Here is a 14,309-nt window from a genome sequence, read left to right on the forward strand (position 1 = left end):
GGGGGGGGGGGGGGGGGGGGGGGGGGGGGGGGGGGGCCGAGGAGAAGAAAACTACCTAGTGTGTCAGAAGTAGGATTCGACCTCACGCCTCTATGAGGAGGTCAGAACACTCCATTTTGGGAAAGGACAGACGTCACCTAGAGTCTGACTGCACTGCGGCAAAAACTATCTGATTACATCATTGAAATGATAGGAGGGCTGTACGTAAATTTCCTGATCAGACCCAGGGTCGAAATCACGTTTCTAGCCTAGGAATACAATTTGTAGTCGTCCCTAACGACACCCTGCCCCTGCCTCCGCCCCCAAGATATCTGAAATTCAAGGACGCTTTATTGGCTAATTCCTGAGTGACGTTCTTTTTTGTTGTGGTCGTTCACTTCCTAAACTACATTTCCCAGATACCGTTTCTCACTTCCTGTGCAGTAGACAGTACTGCAGTTCCGACGAGAAATCACAGGTAACGCGAGAGTTACGGTTCCCCTTTAGTGAGCGCCGCAGGCGGCCATTTTGTTTCTTTTGACTTCTTGCAAGGACGAAGCAACGCGCTTCGTGCGCTGTCGACACCCTGAGTCCCTTGTGGTTTCTTCTTGCTCTTTTGGCGATGTTCCCTCTGTTTAGGAGGGCCTTGAGCCGCTTTTCGGGTAAGCAAATTTCCTTTTTCTTGTAGACCGATCATCCTTTGAAAAGGCAAACTGTACCTTCAGATAACCTTGAATCCCTTTGTTCTCCCTTACCGAAGTCTCTTAATTCTTTAGACAGCACCCGTCGCCTCGGTTTGCGAACGGTGCTGTCTAACAAGCCTTCGGGGTCAGAGGTTCTCAAGTCCCTAGCGTTTCTGGGTCGCCAGGGACTCAGCTATATTTCCCACCTCCCAGAGGAGCTGTCATTCCGTGCTCATGTTGGAGGAGGAAACCTAGCTAGCCCTCTGCTGTCTTTGTGACCTTGGTAAAAGACCTCGGAGGGGCCACGGGGGTGCTGCATGCCCTCTCCTAAAACGAATCCTGGCATAGGCACTTGTCTCCCCCAATCCGCTCTGTGCCTTCGCCAGGGTCGCGGTGACTTTGAAGGGAAGGACGCTCACACCCTTAATCATCCTCGTGGTTTCTATATTTGCCCAGCCTTTATCCCGTGGCCTAGTACACCTTCACTTCTCCCTTGGGGCACAAGAAATTAATTGCGATTGCTGGGGGCACTTATTTCTCTGTCCCTGTAAGGCTGGCCTCCCCAAAAGCAGCCCCGTCGTCGTTCCCCTCCCTTACCCCCAAATGTCCCCAGCCTTCTTGCCCTTATCAAAATTAACCTGGTACAAGTGACTGAGGTGGGCCAAAATGTGTATTGCGTTCTGGATTTCCTGTTAGACTGTTAAGAGACTTGATTTCTGTTACTAATTTGACCAGGACAGTGTGACCTTGAGCATCTCGTTTCAATGTTACTTGCTCTAACCCTTTTGACTGGTTTGCAGAGGGAGGGGCTGAGGGCTGGGGGAGTGTACTTGTATTATTGATTGTCTGCAGAACCCAAGGCAACTTCTAAGATGGCTACTAAAGATCTGGCTCAGCCCACCTTCGTCACCATGGAAGCCTGAATTCAAACCCCTGCAATGCGCTAGGCAGGGGAAGTCACATGACCTATGCCGCAAACCCACCCCCACCTGCCTGACCAGAAATTGTATCTCTTTCAAGGGAGCTAAAGAAATAATGCAACTCAATTAGAGAGGCTTCATCTCTGTCAGGAAAGAGTCTTTATAATACTGTGTAGTTTTTGTAACCAGTTTTTTTTTAGCCTTTCTGGGAAGACTGAATGAATGAAGTTTTTAAGCTCATTATATGTCAGCCACTGTGCTAAGCGCTGGGGATTTAACAAAGCAATTTTTTCCTGGAGCTTACTTTCCAATTCTGATGAGACTAAACTCATAAAAGAGCTAGAGTTGAAAGGGGTAATTGGGGACTTAAGGTGAAAGCTCATGGGGGGGTTGGGGGGGCGGAGATTAAAAGGATGAGGTCCACCCCCCCCCCTTTAGTCAATTTCTGTGCGCTTTGCAGGGTGGCTCATAGCCAAAGTGTGATATATAAATGGATATTCTTTAAGCTGTTCAAGGAAATAAAGTTAATGTCTAATCATCTTTTAAATAAAATTCTCTTCCTGTTTACTTGCTAGGAGGAAGGGAAGGAGATGGGTCTCCGTGGGGTCATGTGGACAGCCTGGACTAATTATATCGAGATCATCCCGGTGCTATTTCATCTTTAGCATATGGAGATCTTGGCTGGATCTCATAAGAGACCACTTTCCTTTATTTGTTTAAGAATAATAGCATGTTTGTTAGAACTGGAAGGGGCCTTGGAGATGATCTAGTCCAGTGGTGTCAAACTCAATTAGAAATGGATCCCTGCAGGCCGATGACATTATCTACAATGTATTGAATTTTTATTTTGTGAAACATTTCCCAATTACATTTGAATCTGGTTCGGCCATACTCGGGAGTTTTATTGGCTGAGAGTTTGACACCTGATTTGGTCCAACCCCCTCATTTTACAGATGGGGAAACAGAGGCCCAGAGAGGGGAGGTCCCCAAGGACCTCACAGAGCACAACTCCCAGGCCAGTGCCTCGCTGCCACTAACCTCAAGAGGTTAGTACAGTAAATGTAATTTTAAATTTTATGTCACCCGTAGAGCATGTTTTAAAACCTAGCTGAATTCAAGAAATAGGGAAATGGGGGGAGATAATTTGGGAAAGGGCATAAAGAAATTTCTGCATGCTAGTATGTGGTTATAGTGCAGCTCCATTACATCTTATGGGGGGGTAACAGTAGGAGAAGGCAGTTGGGAGGAGGGATGACAAACAACCACACTTTGAGGATTTTGAAGCTCCTTTGGAGTAGGAAAGGGCTAGGTCTTTTTTTTCCTTTTTTCCCACCAGGTTTATACAGGATCATGCATTTAGAAATCATCTCTTCCAATCCCATTATTTTTCATGAGGCCTAGAGGGGTTAAGTGACTTGCCCAAGGTCAAAGGCAGGAATTTTATTCCAAGTCTTCTGATTCCTCGTGCTGCTTTTTGTGTTGCTTAAATTATATGACAAAAGCTCAGTGAAATATCATTTAACATTGGTGAATAGAACACTCCAAATATGGGGAAATAGATTCTTTTTTTCCTTGCTATGTAGTTGTACACATGGTGGATGGGGAAACTTATCTTAAATTTTGGAGATAGATGTTTTTGGGTTTTAAGTTATGCTTTTTATTGTGTTCCAATGATATATTTGAGTTTGAATTTATTTGCCCTTGCACCTCGTAATTTGGTAGCTTATCTCTCATTGTAGTATTTTTTAACGTATTTTGCAGATGATGCATCATAGTGGATAGAAAGGACTGGCCTTGGAATTGGGGAGACCTCAATGCCTTGGATTTGAGGATTAATCAATTCAATTACTAGTAGCTAAAATCCTAATAACTATGATACTTCAGATAAGAAATCTGTATCAGAAGGGCGGCTAGGTGCCACAGTGAATAAAGCCCCGGCCTGGAGTCAGGAGGACCTGAGTTCAGTTCCGGCCTCAGACACTTAACACCCACACAAAAACCTAGCCATGTAACCTTGGGCAAATTATTTAATCCCAATTGCCCTTCAAAAGGCAAAAAAAAAAAAAAAAAAGAAAAAAGGAAAGAAATCTGTATCAGGATCTCTTGTGTAGTATTTGAGACCATTCATACTGCAGAAGAGGTTCTAAAAAGTGGAGTTGCAGTAACACAAACATTTTATGCATATCTATGAAGGGGCAGAAAACCGAAAAGTTTCCTTCTTGTTCTATTAGATGTCCCTACAAATTTACCTGATCTTTACACTATTTGGAGGTAATGCCATTATTCATTTATTTAAGGAGTACAGTGAAAAGAGCTGGCTGTAGAGTCCAGGACCTGGTTTCATATTTTTCTGAGTTTACTACCAACATTTGGCAAATCACTTAACTTGTCTGGGCCTCATTTGCTTGTCTTTAAAATGAGGATATAGAACTAAATGACCTGAAGTTCCTTCTAGGTTCTAGATCTATGATCCTATAGTCTTTGAGTTTGAGGGAAAAGTGTTTTATTTTGGGTCTGGGTGAATTTCTCCATAGTATGGTCATTCTGTGATTCTGTTTGTCTTCCTACTTTGTTTTATGCTTTTTTATATTTTTACTTTAAGCAAACATGAGGTGTTCAGTACCATAAAGTCATACTTGTCCTTCATGATTATTATGAACAATAATCAAATCTGCTCTGGCTTTCTGAAAACTGATAAACTTCTTTGTTTTATTTTTAGTTCGCAGCTTTCAGCAAACTGTTGAAAGGCAGAACCACCAGGACAGGCTGCCTAATTTTCATGATAAGTATGGCACCCCAATATTGCTAAGTGGAGCCACTTTCTGTCTTGCCATTTGGGCATACGTAAGTACCATTGCACCCCCTCTTAGTACAGAATTATTGCTAAGGGAAATGTGGGATGAAAGATAACTTGCTATTAGATGAAAGTATTTACCTCGTACATTTAAGAGAGACTGTAAGTAACCAAGAGTTAATTATTTGTGGTTCTAACCAGTGAAAAAAAGGGACAGAGAAGTTCCTGGGTATGGAGCATTATTGACTGTTTTATGATGTGATTATGGGAAGTAAAATTTTGAGGGGAAAAGTGTCCAGTACAGAAATGTAAGATCTGTGAAACTGGGTAAGCAATTTCCATGGATATACACTTTAAGTTGATGAGGAGCCTGGCTTTACCTTTCCTTTACAAGGGAATTGTAAAGGAAATTGACTGGGGAAGCATGTCTAAAGTTTGCAAATGTATAACTGAGAGCCTTTTAATTTTATAGGCGGCAACACAAATTGGAATTGAATGGAATCTGTCCCCTGTTGGCAGAGTCGTCCCAAAAGATTGGAGGAGCCAGTAAAGGAGAAATTCCTTTTCCTCAAAGCTGGCACCATTTTGGATTGTTCCAGAATTAACATAACAAGTAAAGGTAGTCTGTTATCAACTGTAACGTGGCATTATTAATGTAATAAAATGCATTTGAAATCTTTGTTGTGTAGATTTTGTTCATTTCCCATGTGAAAAAGCCTGTGCTCCAATTAGCTTAATAGTCTTGTGAATGTATTAGTATTAATATTAAGGAGCACTGTAGCATTTCTATAATAGCTTTTCCCCTACTCGACAAATGAAAATTTGGATACTACATAGAAGCTAACTTTGAGGTACTTGTAACTTATATTATAATTCAGAAATAGCAGTGAGTTCACAAAGCTATATCCCATGTTACCTGAGTTCCCAAGAGTTTGATGAGCCACTCAATTGCCATTATCCATTTAGGTACACTTCCTGCTTTTTATCTTCTGTTTAGAAAATTCAGGTGCCATGACACATAAGGGAAAGATGTCCCCTTCAAGAGTTCCCAGAATCAATGAGAAAGGGCCTCCATCTTGACCAAACATTTCCTGACATGTAGTCTCTGCTTAAAGACCTCCACTTGGGGGGGGGGGGACCCATTGTTTTCCAAAGACAACCCCTTCCACTTCAAAGCTAAATTTGCTTCTTTTATGACTTCCATCCCTAATTCTGCCCTCTGGGGTTAATCAGAATTTTTCTAATCCCTCCTCCAGATTTCAAACACTTAGATTAAAACATCCTTTGGTCTGTGTATTGGATTATCGGTTCACTAGCTTGAATCCAGATTTTATGGCTGTGTTTGTGTAAATGTCTTATATTCTCATTTTCCAATGAAAACATTTGTAACCTTCATGCCAATTAATGAAAATTGCCTTCTATCCCACCACTCCATTGGAAAACACTTGTAACAAATATGTATAATCAAGCAGAACAAATTCCTGCATTGACCATGTCCAAAAAATGTCTCCATATATGTACCCTGAGTCCACCTCTTTCATCAATGAGGTGGGTCGCGTGTTTCATTATGAGTCCGTTGAAATTGTGGTTGGTCATTGCATTGATCAGCCTTCTTTGGCCTTTCAAAATTGTTCATAATGTTATTGTATAACTTATTTTTCTGGGTCTGCTCACTTCATTCTGCACTAGGTCATAAGTCTTCCCATGTTACTTTGAAAACATCTCCATCATTTCTTATAGTGCAGTAGTATTCCATGACATTCATATAGCATAATTTGTTCAGCCATTCCTCAAGTGATGGGTATCCCCTTACTTTACAGTTCTTTGTCACCATCAAAAAAAAACCTTGTTATGAATATTTTTATCCATATGGGTCATTTTTTTTCTTTGATCTCTTTGAAGGTATAGTCTTAGTGGTATTGCCTGGGCCAAAGGATATGTGCAGTTTAATAACTATATTGTTCCAAATTGCTTTCCACAATGGTTGGGCCAGTTCACAGTTCAACCAACAGTTCATTACTGTATCCATTTTTCCACAGCTCCTCTAGCATTTGTCTTTTTCCTTTCTGACAACTTTTCTGTCCCCTGACAGACAGTAAGGTATAATTTGCATTTCTCTAGTGATTTGGAACATTTTTTCCTATGTGTATTGGTAGCTTGGATTTCTTTAAAAATTGCATTTTCATATCTTTGACCATTTATCAATTGGGGAATGGCTCTCAATCTTAATCTAAATTCCCTATGTGTCTTATTAGATAAACTTGCTTCAAAAACTTCCAGTAATTTGCTTCTCTTCTAATTTTGTATTGGTTGTGCCAAAACTTGAATTTTATGTAATCAAAATTGTCCATTTTATCTTAAATTGGCTTTTGCTAGATAATGCAACACTTGTGTGTGGGGGGGGAGAAGTATATATGTTATGTGCTTTTGCCAAGTGTTTAAAAAATGTTGTGCTAGATGTGCAAAATAAAACTTCATTGAAACCAAAGTAGACTGGTAGTATGTTTTTATAGCAGGATGTTTGGCTGAAGGGTTTATACACTGACTAGCAAATTTTCTCCTTTCAGCTTGGAAGATGTTGCTTAGTATCACTACAGAATTGTTATGTGTCTGGGAGGTAAAATTTTGGTGCCAAAAGGCCCTATGTTTGAAATCTGAAAAGCTAGCTTCAAATCCTGATTATGACACTAGTTATCTAACCTTAGTCAATTCTCTTGGTCTTAATGGACCTTAATCTTCCTCTGTAAAATGAAGATTGGAAGAAATGATCTCTTAGAATTTTAAAACCTAGGATTTTTTGAGATCATTTGAATGAACACTTGACTTTTCACTTGAAATAATAATATAAGCTAAAATTGCTACAGAATTAGGAATAGAAAGATGGGTGCTTGACCAAGGAAGTATGACATTGTAGCTCATTTTAGTCTTAGACACTGAAGCTACATGACAAGGAAATGTGGTCTCCAGAAACCATCAGATTATTTTAGTGCATAATTTTTCTTCAATGCATCTTACCCAAACTGTAAGAATTAAATCACCTGTCATGTGTTTTCTTTATTTTGAAAGGTGAAGAAATAGGTTTTTGAGGTTTGTTCACTAGCTAGAAGAGTCTTAGTTTTGACCTTTTTAAGCTGTAGCCAGTTGAGAGGGTACAAAGTATAGAAGCAACATTCTAGAATGATCCCCTGTTCTATGATGCCACCCTATCCTAGGACAAATCATAAACATCATTTAAAACCCTTTGCTGTGTTGGATCCAGTCTACCTTTCCAGATTTATGGTACTTTACTTACCCTCATACAGTCTACTTTCCAGCCAAACTGGCCTGAAGCATAATATCAACTAGCATTTATATGTTCCCTATCATGTGCCAGGTACTATGCCGAGTGCTTTACAAATGTTACTTTATCCTCACCAACAACCCCTGAGAAGTAGGTCCTATTTTTATCCCCATTTTACAGTTGAGGAAACTGACATTAAATGACAGCTAGGAAAGGTCTGAGGTGGTATTGGAACTCAGGTCTTTCTGACTGAGGGCTTGACTAGAGCTTAGAGGGACTGGGAAAGGTTTCCTGTAAAAGGCGGGATTTTTTAATGTTTTGCATAAATTGCATGATTTCACATGTATAATCACATTTCTTGTCTTCTCAGTGGATGGGGGAGGGAGATAATTCAGACCTCAAAATTTTAAAAAATATTCTTTAAAAGGTGGGATTTTAGTTGGGACTTGAAGCAAGGTGGGGACACTGGGAGGTGGAATTGAGAAAGGAGAGCATTTCAGGTATGGGGGACAGCCAAAGAAAATGCCCAGACCAAAGTTATGGAGTATCTTCTTCATGGAACAGCACAGAGTCCAATGTCACTGGATTGAAGAATATGTGGTAGGGGAGGGGGGTTGTAAGGTGTAAGAACACATGAAAAGGTGGAAGAGGGGACAGGTCATAAAGGGCTTCTAACAGGAAACAGGATTTTGGATTTGAACCTGGAGGTGATAGGAAGTCATTGTAGTTTACTGAGCATGAGAGTAACATGGTTGGACGTGCAAGTCAGCTAACCACTCAGACCTTTTGTTTCCTCATCTACAAAATTGAGATTATACTTGCACTACTTGTCTCCTAAGATTACGAGAGAAGCATTTTTTAAACCTTAAAGTACTATAGAAATGTGAAATGTTATACACACAGAAAGGTATGGTGAGAACTTGTAACATAACCAGTAGGGTTGAAAAGTAAGATTCCACCTGTCAATAGTTTTCAAGATTATGCTATTCTAATGGCAGGAAGCCTTCTTTCATGGACTTGACCATGCTTAGGGTCAAGGGTTTTATTTTTTTCACCCTTCAGATCTCCCAAGAAATGATCTTTTCATACAGAAACAAGCCATCACCTTGAGACTTTCAGTAATTCTAAGGTTTGAAGGGGGCCTGAGATCAGATTTACCTTACCTTTAAGGGGTTTTCTGTTTGAAAACCATCACTGACACTTGAGAACATATATGTGCTACATGACCAATCACTTTTTTAAAGAATTGTCCTTCCCTGGCAGTATATCATACAAATAACATGTTTCTCTCCTACTTCATTTTTATTTTCCATTTAAATTTTTTCCAGTAAGCTTAGAGAGAATTGCTAGATATGCACATTTGAAGGTTGTAAACCCTTTGGAAAAGACTTCTTAGAAATGAATGGATATGAAATATTTTAAGTGATGGTAAATGCAGTATTACTGAATTTCCCTAATATTTTCACCCTAAAATGATCTCTATCTACCATGCTGCTGTTTCTAATGTCAATCACACTACTGAAAGACTTGCAGAATTCTACTTTAGTAGCATTTGTAGTGAAATTGCGAACTTTTTAAAAGACTAGGCCCTTGTTTCTTATATGTAGGGTATGTTAAGATGTCTTTAATTTTACTCAGAAACATAGTAATCAAGGATGCCTTCTGGGCCAAGTCCTCTTGTTACACTGTAGTCATCCCTTTTTTCTGAAGCATGGTGATTTAGCAAGAGTTTCTAGTTTAGAGACGCCCTTGAGAAATCCATAAGAAATAATGTGTGTGTGTGTTCATGCTCGAGCATGTGTGGGGGCGGAGTATGTATACATCCATACAGCGCTTAATAATGCTAGTAGACATCTGTAAACTGAGGACAAAGACAGCACCTACCTTTTAGGGTTGTTGTGAGGATCAAATGAGATAACATATGGAAAGCTCTTGGCACAATGCTTGGTACATAGCAGGTACCTAATTCATGCTTCTTATTGATCGGCCTGTCCATTCATACATCTATTTATTCGTCTATCTTTTATTCACTCGTCTATCTATCCATCCATCCATCTCTCTCTCTCTCTATCTACTTACCTATCCATCATCTATCTAATACCGGTTATAGAATTAAAACCTTTCTGGGGCCGTGGCTGCGTTTCCGCTTGATGACGGTAGGGGGCGGGGTGAACTCGCGCCATTCGCCCCTTCCTTTCGGCCCCTTCTCTCGTTCACGTGACCGATCTTCCTCTTCCCTGTCCTTCCCGCTTCCGGCCAGGGCATCACCCGGAAGTGCGAGTAGCCTGGGGAGGGGCCAGTGGCTGTGGCCGGAGGGAGGGGGAGGGGGAGGAGGAGTAGAAGGAGGAGGAGGAGGAGGAGGAGCTGGAGCTCGAGGGGAGTTGGTGTTGGTGTTGGTGCTGGAGGTGCCGCCGCCGCTGCTGCTGCTGCTGCTGCTGCCGCCGCCGCCGCCGCCTCCTCACGGTGTGTGAGGCGGGACCACATCCTCCGGTCGGCGGAGTTGCCGCCGCGCCCCCTCAGCGCTGGAACTCCGGCGCGGTGCGGAGGTGTAGCTAGGTAAGTCCGGCGTGTCTCCCGGGGCGGGGGCAGGTGCGCCCTCCTGGGCGGACCGTGGGGCCCTGCTGGGTGACCGTGGCAACGGGCGTGGGGGGCTGTGGCCGGGGGGCCCGGTGCGAGCACGCCGCTAGCTGACTGTCCCCCTGAGCCCCGGTCAGGGCTGGGGTTCTGCCCATGCCCCACCCCCTCCTTCGGCTGCGGCTGCCAGGGACCCCGGGGACTCTGGGGGGCGGCTGCCACTGCCGCCTGCGCTTTAGGGGCATCTCTTTGTACTCGGGGCAGGATCCCGAAAAGAGGAGGCAGCGGGGCATTCTTGTCTTGTTCCGAGATCCCGGCTTAAAAAGAGAGGGCATGCACGCTGCTGGCTGCATGGGAGCGTATTCCTGGTGCCCTTGCCCATGGAAATAAGACTCCTCGAAGTTGTCGCCCTGTCTGGATACCAAGTTCGAGGATCGATCTCTGTTTCTGTCTCTCTTTGTATCATCTTTTACTGATGATGATTAAAGCCCATCCCAAGCTGGCAGAAAGGGACACTGTCATTTCTGAAATCATTCCTCCCCCGCCCCCCCCCAGTCTCATTTTTGTCTTAATTGTTACCTCTTCCTCAGATTAGTGCGGCTCCAACTAGTACTGTAGGTGATAATGAGAGTTGATGAATTCAAAAGAAGTAAAAAATAGGGTCCTTGCCCTAAGGGAAGTTAGCCTTTTGTTAACTGAGCCCTAGTTAGGACTGCTACCACTGATTGCCACTGTCCCAGGGATTGAGTCACCGTGGCTGCTACACTTGTCCTTCCTTTAGGACCTTTTGATTTTGCTTTTCTTATTTCAAAATATCCATCATATGTTGTTTTCAGGTTTCCATATGGTATAGTAGGCAGAGCACTGGATTTGAAGTCAGAAAACCTGGATTCCAATCCCTGCTCTGACACTTACCAATTTTGTGACTTGGACAAGTCACTTACCTCTTGATTCCTCACTGTCTTTCATCCTATAAATCATAACCTCCATGAGTGGGATCCATTGAAAACTGGGATTTTGTGATCCCCTACATTTTTGGAACATATATAATTGGGTAAAATAGTTCCTAATAATTTCTTTTCTGTCTTTGTTGCTGGTGAATTCACCTTTTTAATTTTGGTGCTGGTAGTTTGATTTTTTTCTTTAAAAAAAATAGGTTAGCTAATGGTTCGTTTTTTTAAAAACAGTTCCTAGCTTTATTAATTCTTTTCTTGCTTTAAATTTTGTTAATCTCTTATTTGATTTTTCAAGATTTTTATTTTGGTGTTTAAGTGAAGGTTTTTAATTTGTTGGCTTTGTAGTTATTTTAGTTTTATGTCCAGTTTATTGATCTGCTCTTTCTTTTATTGATAAACATGTTTAGTGATATTACATTTTCCTCTCAGTAGTGCTTTGACTGCATCCCTAAATTTTTGGTATGTTGTCTCATCTTTAATGAAATTTATTGTTTCTATACTTTGTTCTTTGACCCATTAGTGCTTAATAAATGCTTTTTCACCCCTTCATGTTAGATGTCTTTTTTTTTCTTTAAGTTTTGCAAAACAATTTATAGTCTTGATTCTCAGGCAGCTACTCAATGTGCCAGTTACACTCCATCTAACAACAAGATTCTTCACTGTGGTCAATGAATATTAATAGAGTTAAACAAAGCCTAAGTAGTTTCTGTAGAGCTTTTGCTGTATTTGTTATATGACAGAGAAAGACATCATAATGACTCTGTTGCAGTGTTGTCAATGTTTCAGACATAAACTATTATGGCTCTCAGACAGTCCCCATATAATGTCATTATTACTGGACTATAAAGTTTAAATTTCATGTAAGCTCATGCCAAAAAGGGAGAAAAATGCAACTATACTCTTCATTCTTTCCTTCATACTAAATATTGCTTTGAACATTTAAATTTTCCAAAATCACTCAGCTACTTTGAGTAGGTCCAGCATTTACGCCCCCCCCCCCAGACCCATTCTCTATCCTCAGTGTTTTTGCTTTTTCTTACATCTCCCAGTTTTGAGTGCTTCCTCTATTGCATTTTACTCATCTTATCTTTATGGAAACCATTGCACAGAGCTTGAGCATAACATTAAATAACTAATCCCCCAAAGGACCACTGGCCTTCTGCATTCTGCCTTAAAAAGTTATTTTTCATTAAGAATTCTGTCCAGAAGGACTGAAATTTATTCCAAATAGAGAGCAAGAATAACCCTGACTGTGACTTATACTTCTGAAACAGCTCCAGGCGGGATATTACTATTTTATATCCTCTCTTATGACTCCTTTTATCCAAATATTAAAGCACTTGACAAACATTAATTAAGATTCCTAACTTGTTAGTGCGGGGAAAATGATTTCATTTGCAAGTGGGGAGGCAGGTTATGAGGGGTAAAGGTTTGCCTCAGGTAAGCTCCACACAGTTCTTGGAAGAATTGGGCATGGGATTTGAGTTTTGACTCACCATTCTCTCTACTTAACCACTATACCCAGTTTCTTTTGTTAAGAAGGCATAATGGCAGTATGCCATAATCTTTTTGTGGTCTCTGTGAACCAAAAGCAAAGTCAATTTCTAGGCCATAGATAAGGTTCTTAACTGTTCCACAGGAGTCTTCTGGTTATGTGATCATTTGCTGGCCTACTTCTTGAGACAGTATGGCAATACAAGTGTGGTTCCTTTAAATCTTTCATTGGAGTGAGAGAATCCAGTGTTTCCTGGTCTATAAAAATGTTTCTAGCGTTTTGCTCCACTGACTTTGTGGATGGAAGTAACTTCATCTAGAATGAAGTCCTAGGTGAGTCCTTATGAAAGTCCATTTTTGAGATTATGACAATATTTCCTTACTTAAAAGAAATAGTCATTTAATCTCCATTCTGCTTTAACTAGCTGCATGTTTCTACTCAGTGCTTAGTTAGACTCGTGTAAGTGCATCTCACAAAGGGATATTCAAATTTTATAATTTTTTTTTTCTTTTTGGAGGGGGAAGACAGGGCAATTGGGGTTAAGTGGCTTGCTCAAGTTCACATGGCTAGTTAAGTGTCTGAGGCTGGATATGAACTAGGTCCTCCTGACTCCAGGGCTAGTGCTCTATTCATTGTGTCACCTAGACACTCCCAAATTTTATAAACTTAAAAAAAAATCCAAACCTGAGTGATAAGGTAGATAGCTGGGAGTCTCTTGACAGACAGGTCTTTTACCAAACAGTACATTTGAAATGTTCATTAGTTAAGATGAAAGGGTAGTTTCATATCTCAGTAGTTGTTTTTACCTGACTGATTGCAATGATACCATTTGAAAGCTAGTTAAAAATTTAAAAATGATTTATTTTTGAAAATGTGTTTTATATAAGTACCCTTAGGTACATGCATTTGTTCATTTATTCAGCTTCCATTATGTTTTTTTTACATTTCGTTTTTATTTTATTTTTTTCTCAATTACATGTAAACAGAAAATTTTAGCATTCATTTTTTAAAATTTTGAGTTCCAGATTCTCTCCCTAACTCCTTCTCCTCTCATTTCCTTTAGAAGGCAAGCAATTTGATCTAGATTATACATGTACAGTCATGCAATGCATTTCTATATTAGAAAAAAAAACCAAAATAAGAAAGTTTAAAAAGTATGCTCCAATCTTCATTCAGTCTCTATTAGTCTTTTCTCTGGATGTGATAGCATTTTTCACCATAAATTCTTTGGTGTTGTCTTGGATCACTGTATTGCCAAGAATAGCAAAGTCAGACCACTGTACAGAATTGCTATTACTGTGTGTACAGTGTTCTTCTGGTTTTGCTCACTTTGCATCAGTTCGTGTAAGTCTTAACAGGTTTTTCTGAAAGCATCCTGTTCATTATTTCTTATAGCACAATAGTCTTCCATCACAATCATATACCATGACTTGTTCTCCCATTTCCCAATTGATGGGCATCCCCTCCATTTCCAACACTTTGCCACCACGAAAAGAGCTGCTAGAAATATTTTTGTACATATAGGTCCTTTCCCTTTTGCTTTGATCTCTTTGGGGTACAGACCTAGTAGTGGTATTGCTGGATCAGAGGGTCTGCACAATTTTATAGCCTTTTGGGCATAATTCCAA

At 40.7% G+C, this 14,309-nt stretch overlaps 2 protein-coding genes across 3 annotated transcripts in view; both read left to right on the plus strand.

Moving 5' to 3' along the window:
- The first annotated feature begins 473 nt into the window (after nt 1–473).
- COX7B (cytochrome c oxidase subunit 7B) lies at nt 474–5,055 on the plus strand. The gene is made up of 4 exons (XM_069062498.1): nt 474–641; nt 2,536–2,628; nt 4,302–4,426; nt 4,849–5,055. Exons 1-4 carry the CDS (start codon nt 602–604, stop codon nt 4,924–4,926), a joined length of 336 nt encoding a protein of 111 aa, XP_068918599.1. The 5' UTR covers nt 474–601; the 3' UTR covers nt 4,927–5,055.
- Nucleotides 5,056–9,937: 4,882 nt separating this feature from the next.
- ATP7A (ATPase copper transporting alpha) overlaps nt 9,938–14,309 on the plus strand; it is a 121,367-nt gene continuing 116,995 nt past the window's right edge. Inside the window, exon 1 of one of the 2 annotated variants that reach the window (XM_069062502.1) lies at nt 9,938–10,212. The gene's annotated coding sequence lies outside the window, so the exon portion shown is untranslated. The remainder of the gene's footprint in view (nt 10,213–14,309) is intronic. The other variant, XM_069062500.1, reaches the window with a different exon arrangement.

Source organism: Petaurus breviceps, unplaced genomic scaffold (genome assembly GCF_028583685.1).
Source record: "Petaurus breviceps papuanus isolate PSGF00001 unplaced genomic scaffold, PetGlider_PUasm1.0 90459, whole genome shotgun sequence".
NCBI lineage: Eukaryota > Metazoa > Chordata > Mammalia > Diprotodontia > Petauridae > Petaurus > Petaurus breviceps.

What these genes read in the sequence shown, in the direction of transcription:
- COX7B (XM_069062498.1), top strand. Translation starts at nt 602, where the DNA reads ATGTTCCCTCTGTTTAGGAGGGCCTTGAGCCGCTTTTCGG. An exon ending in GGCCTTGAGCCGCTTTTCGG is followed by an intron (nt 642 to 2,535) that starts GTAAGCAAATTT and finishes CTCATTTTACAG; the next exon opens with ATGGGGAAACAGAGGCCCAG. An exon ending in GTCTTGCCATTTGGGCATAC is followed by an intron (nt 4,427 to 4,848) that starts GTAAGTACCATT and finishes TTAATTTTATAG; the next exon opens with GCGGCAACACAAATTGGAAT.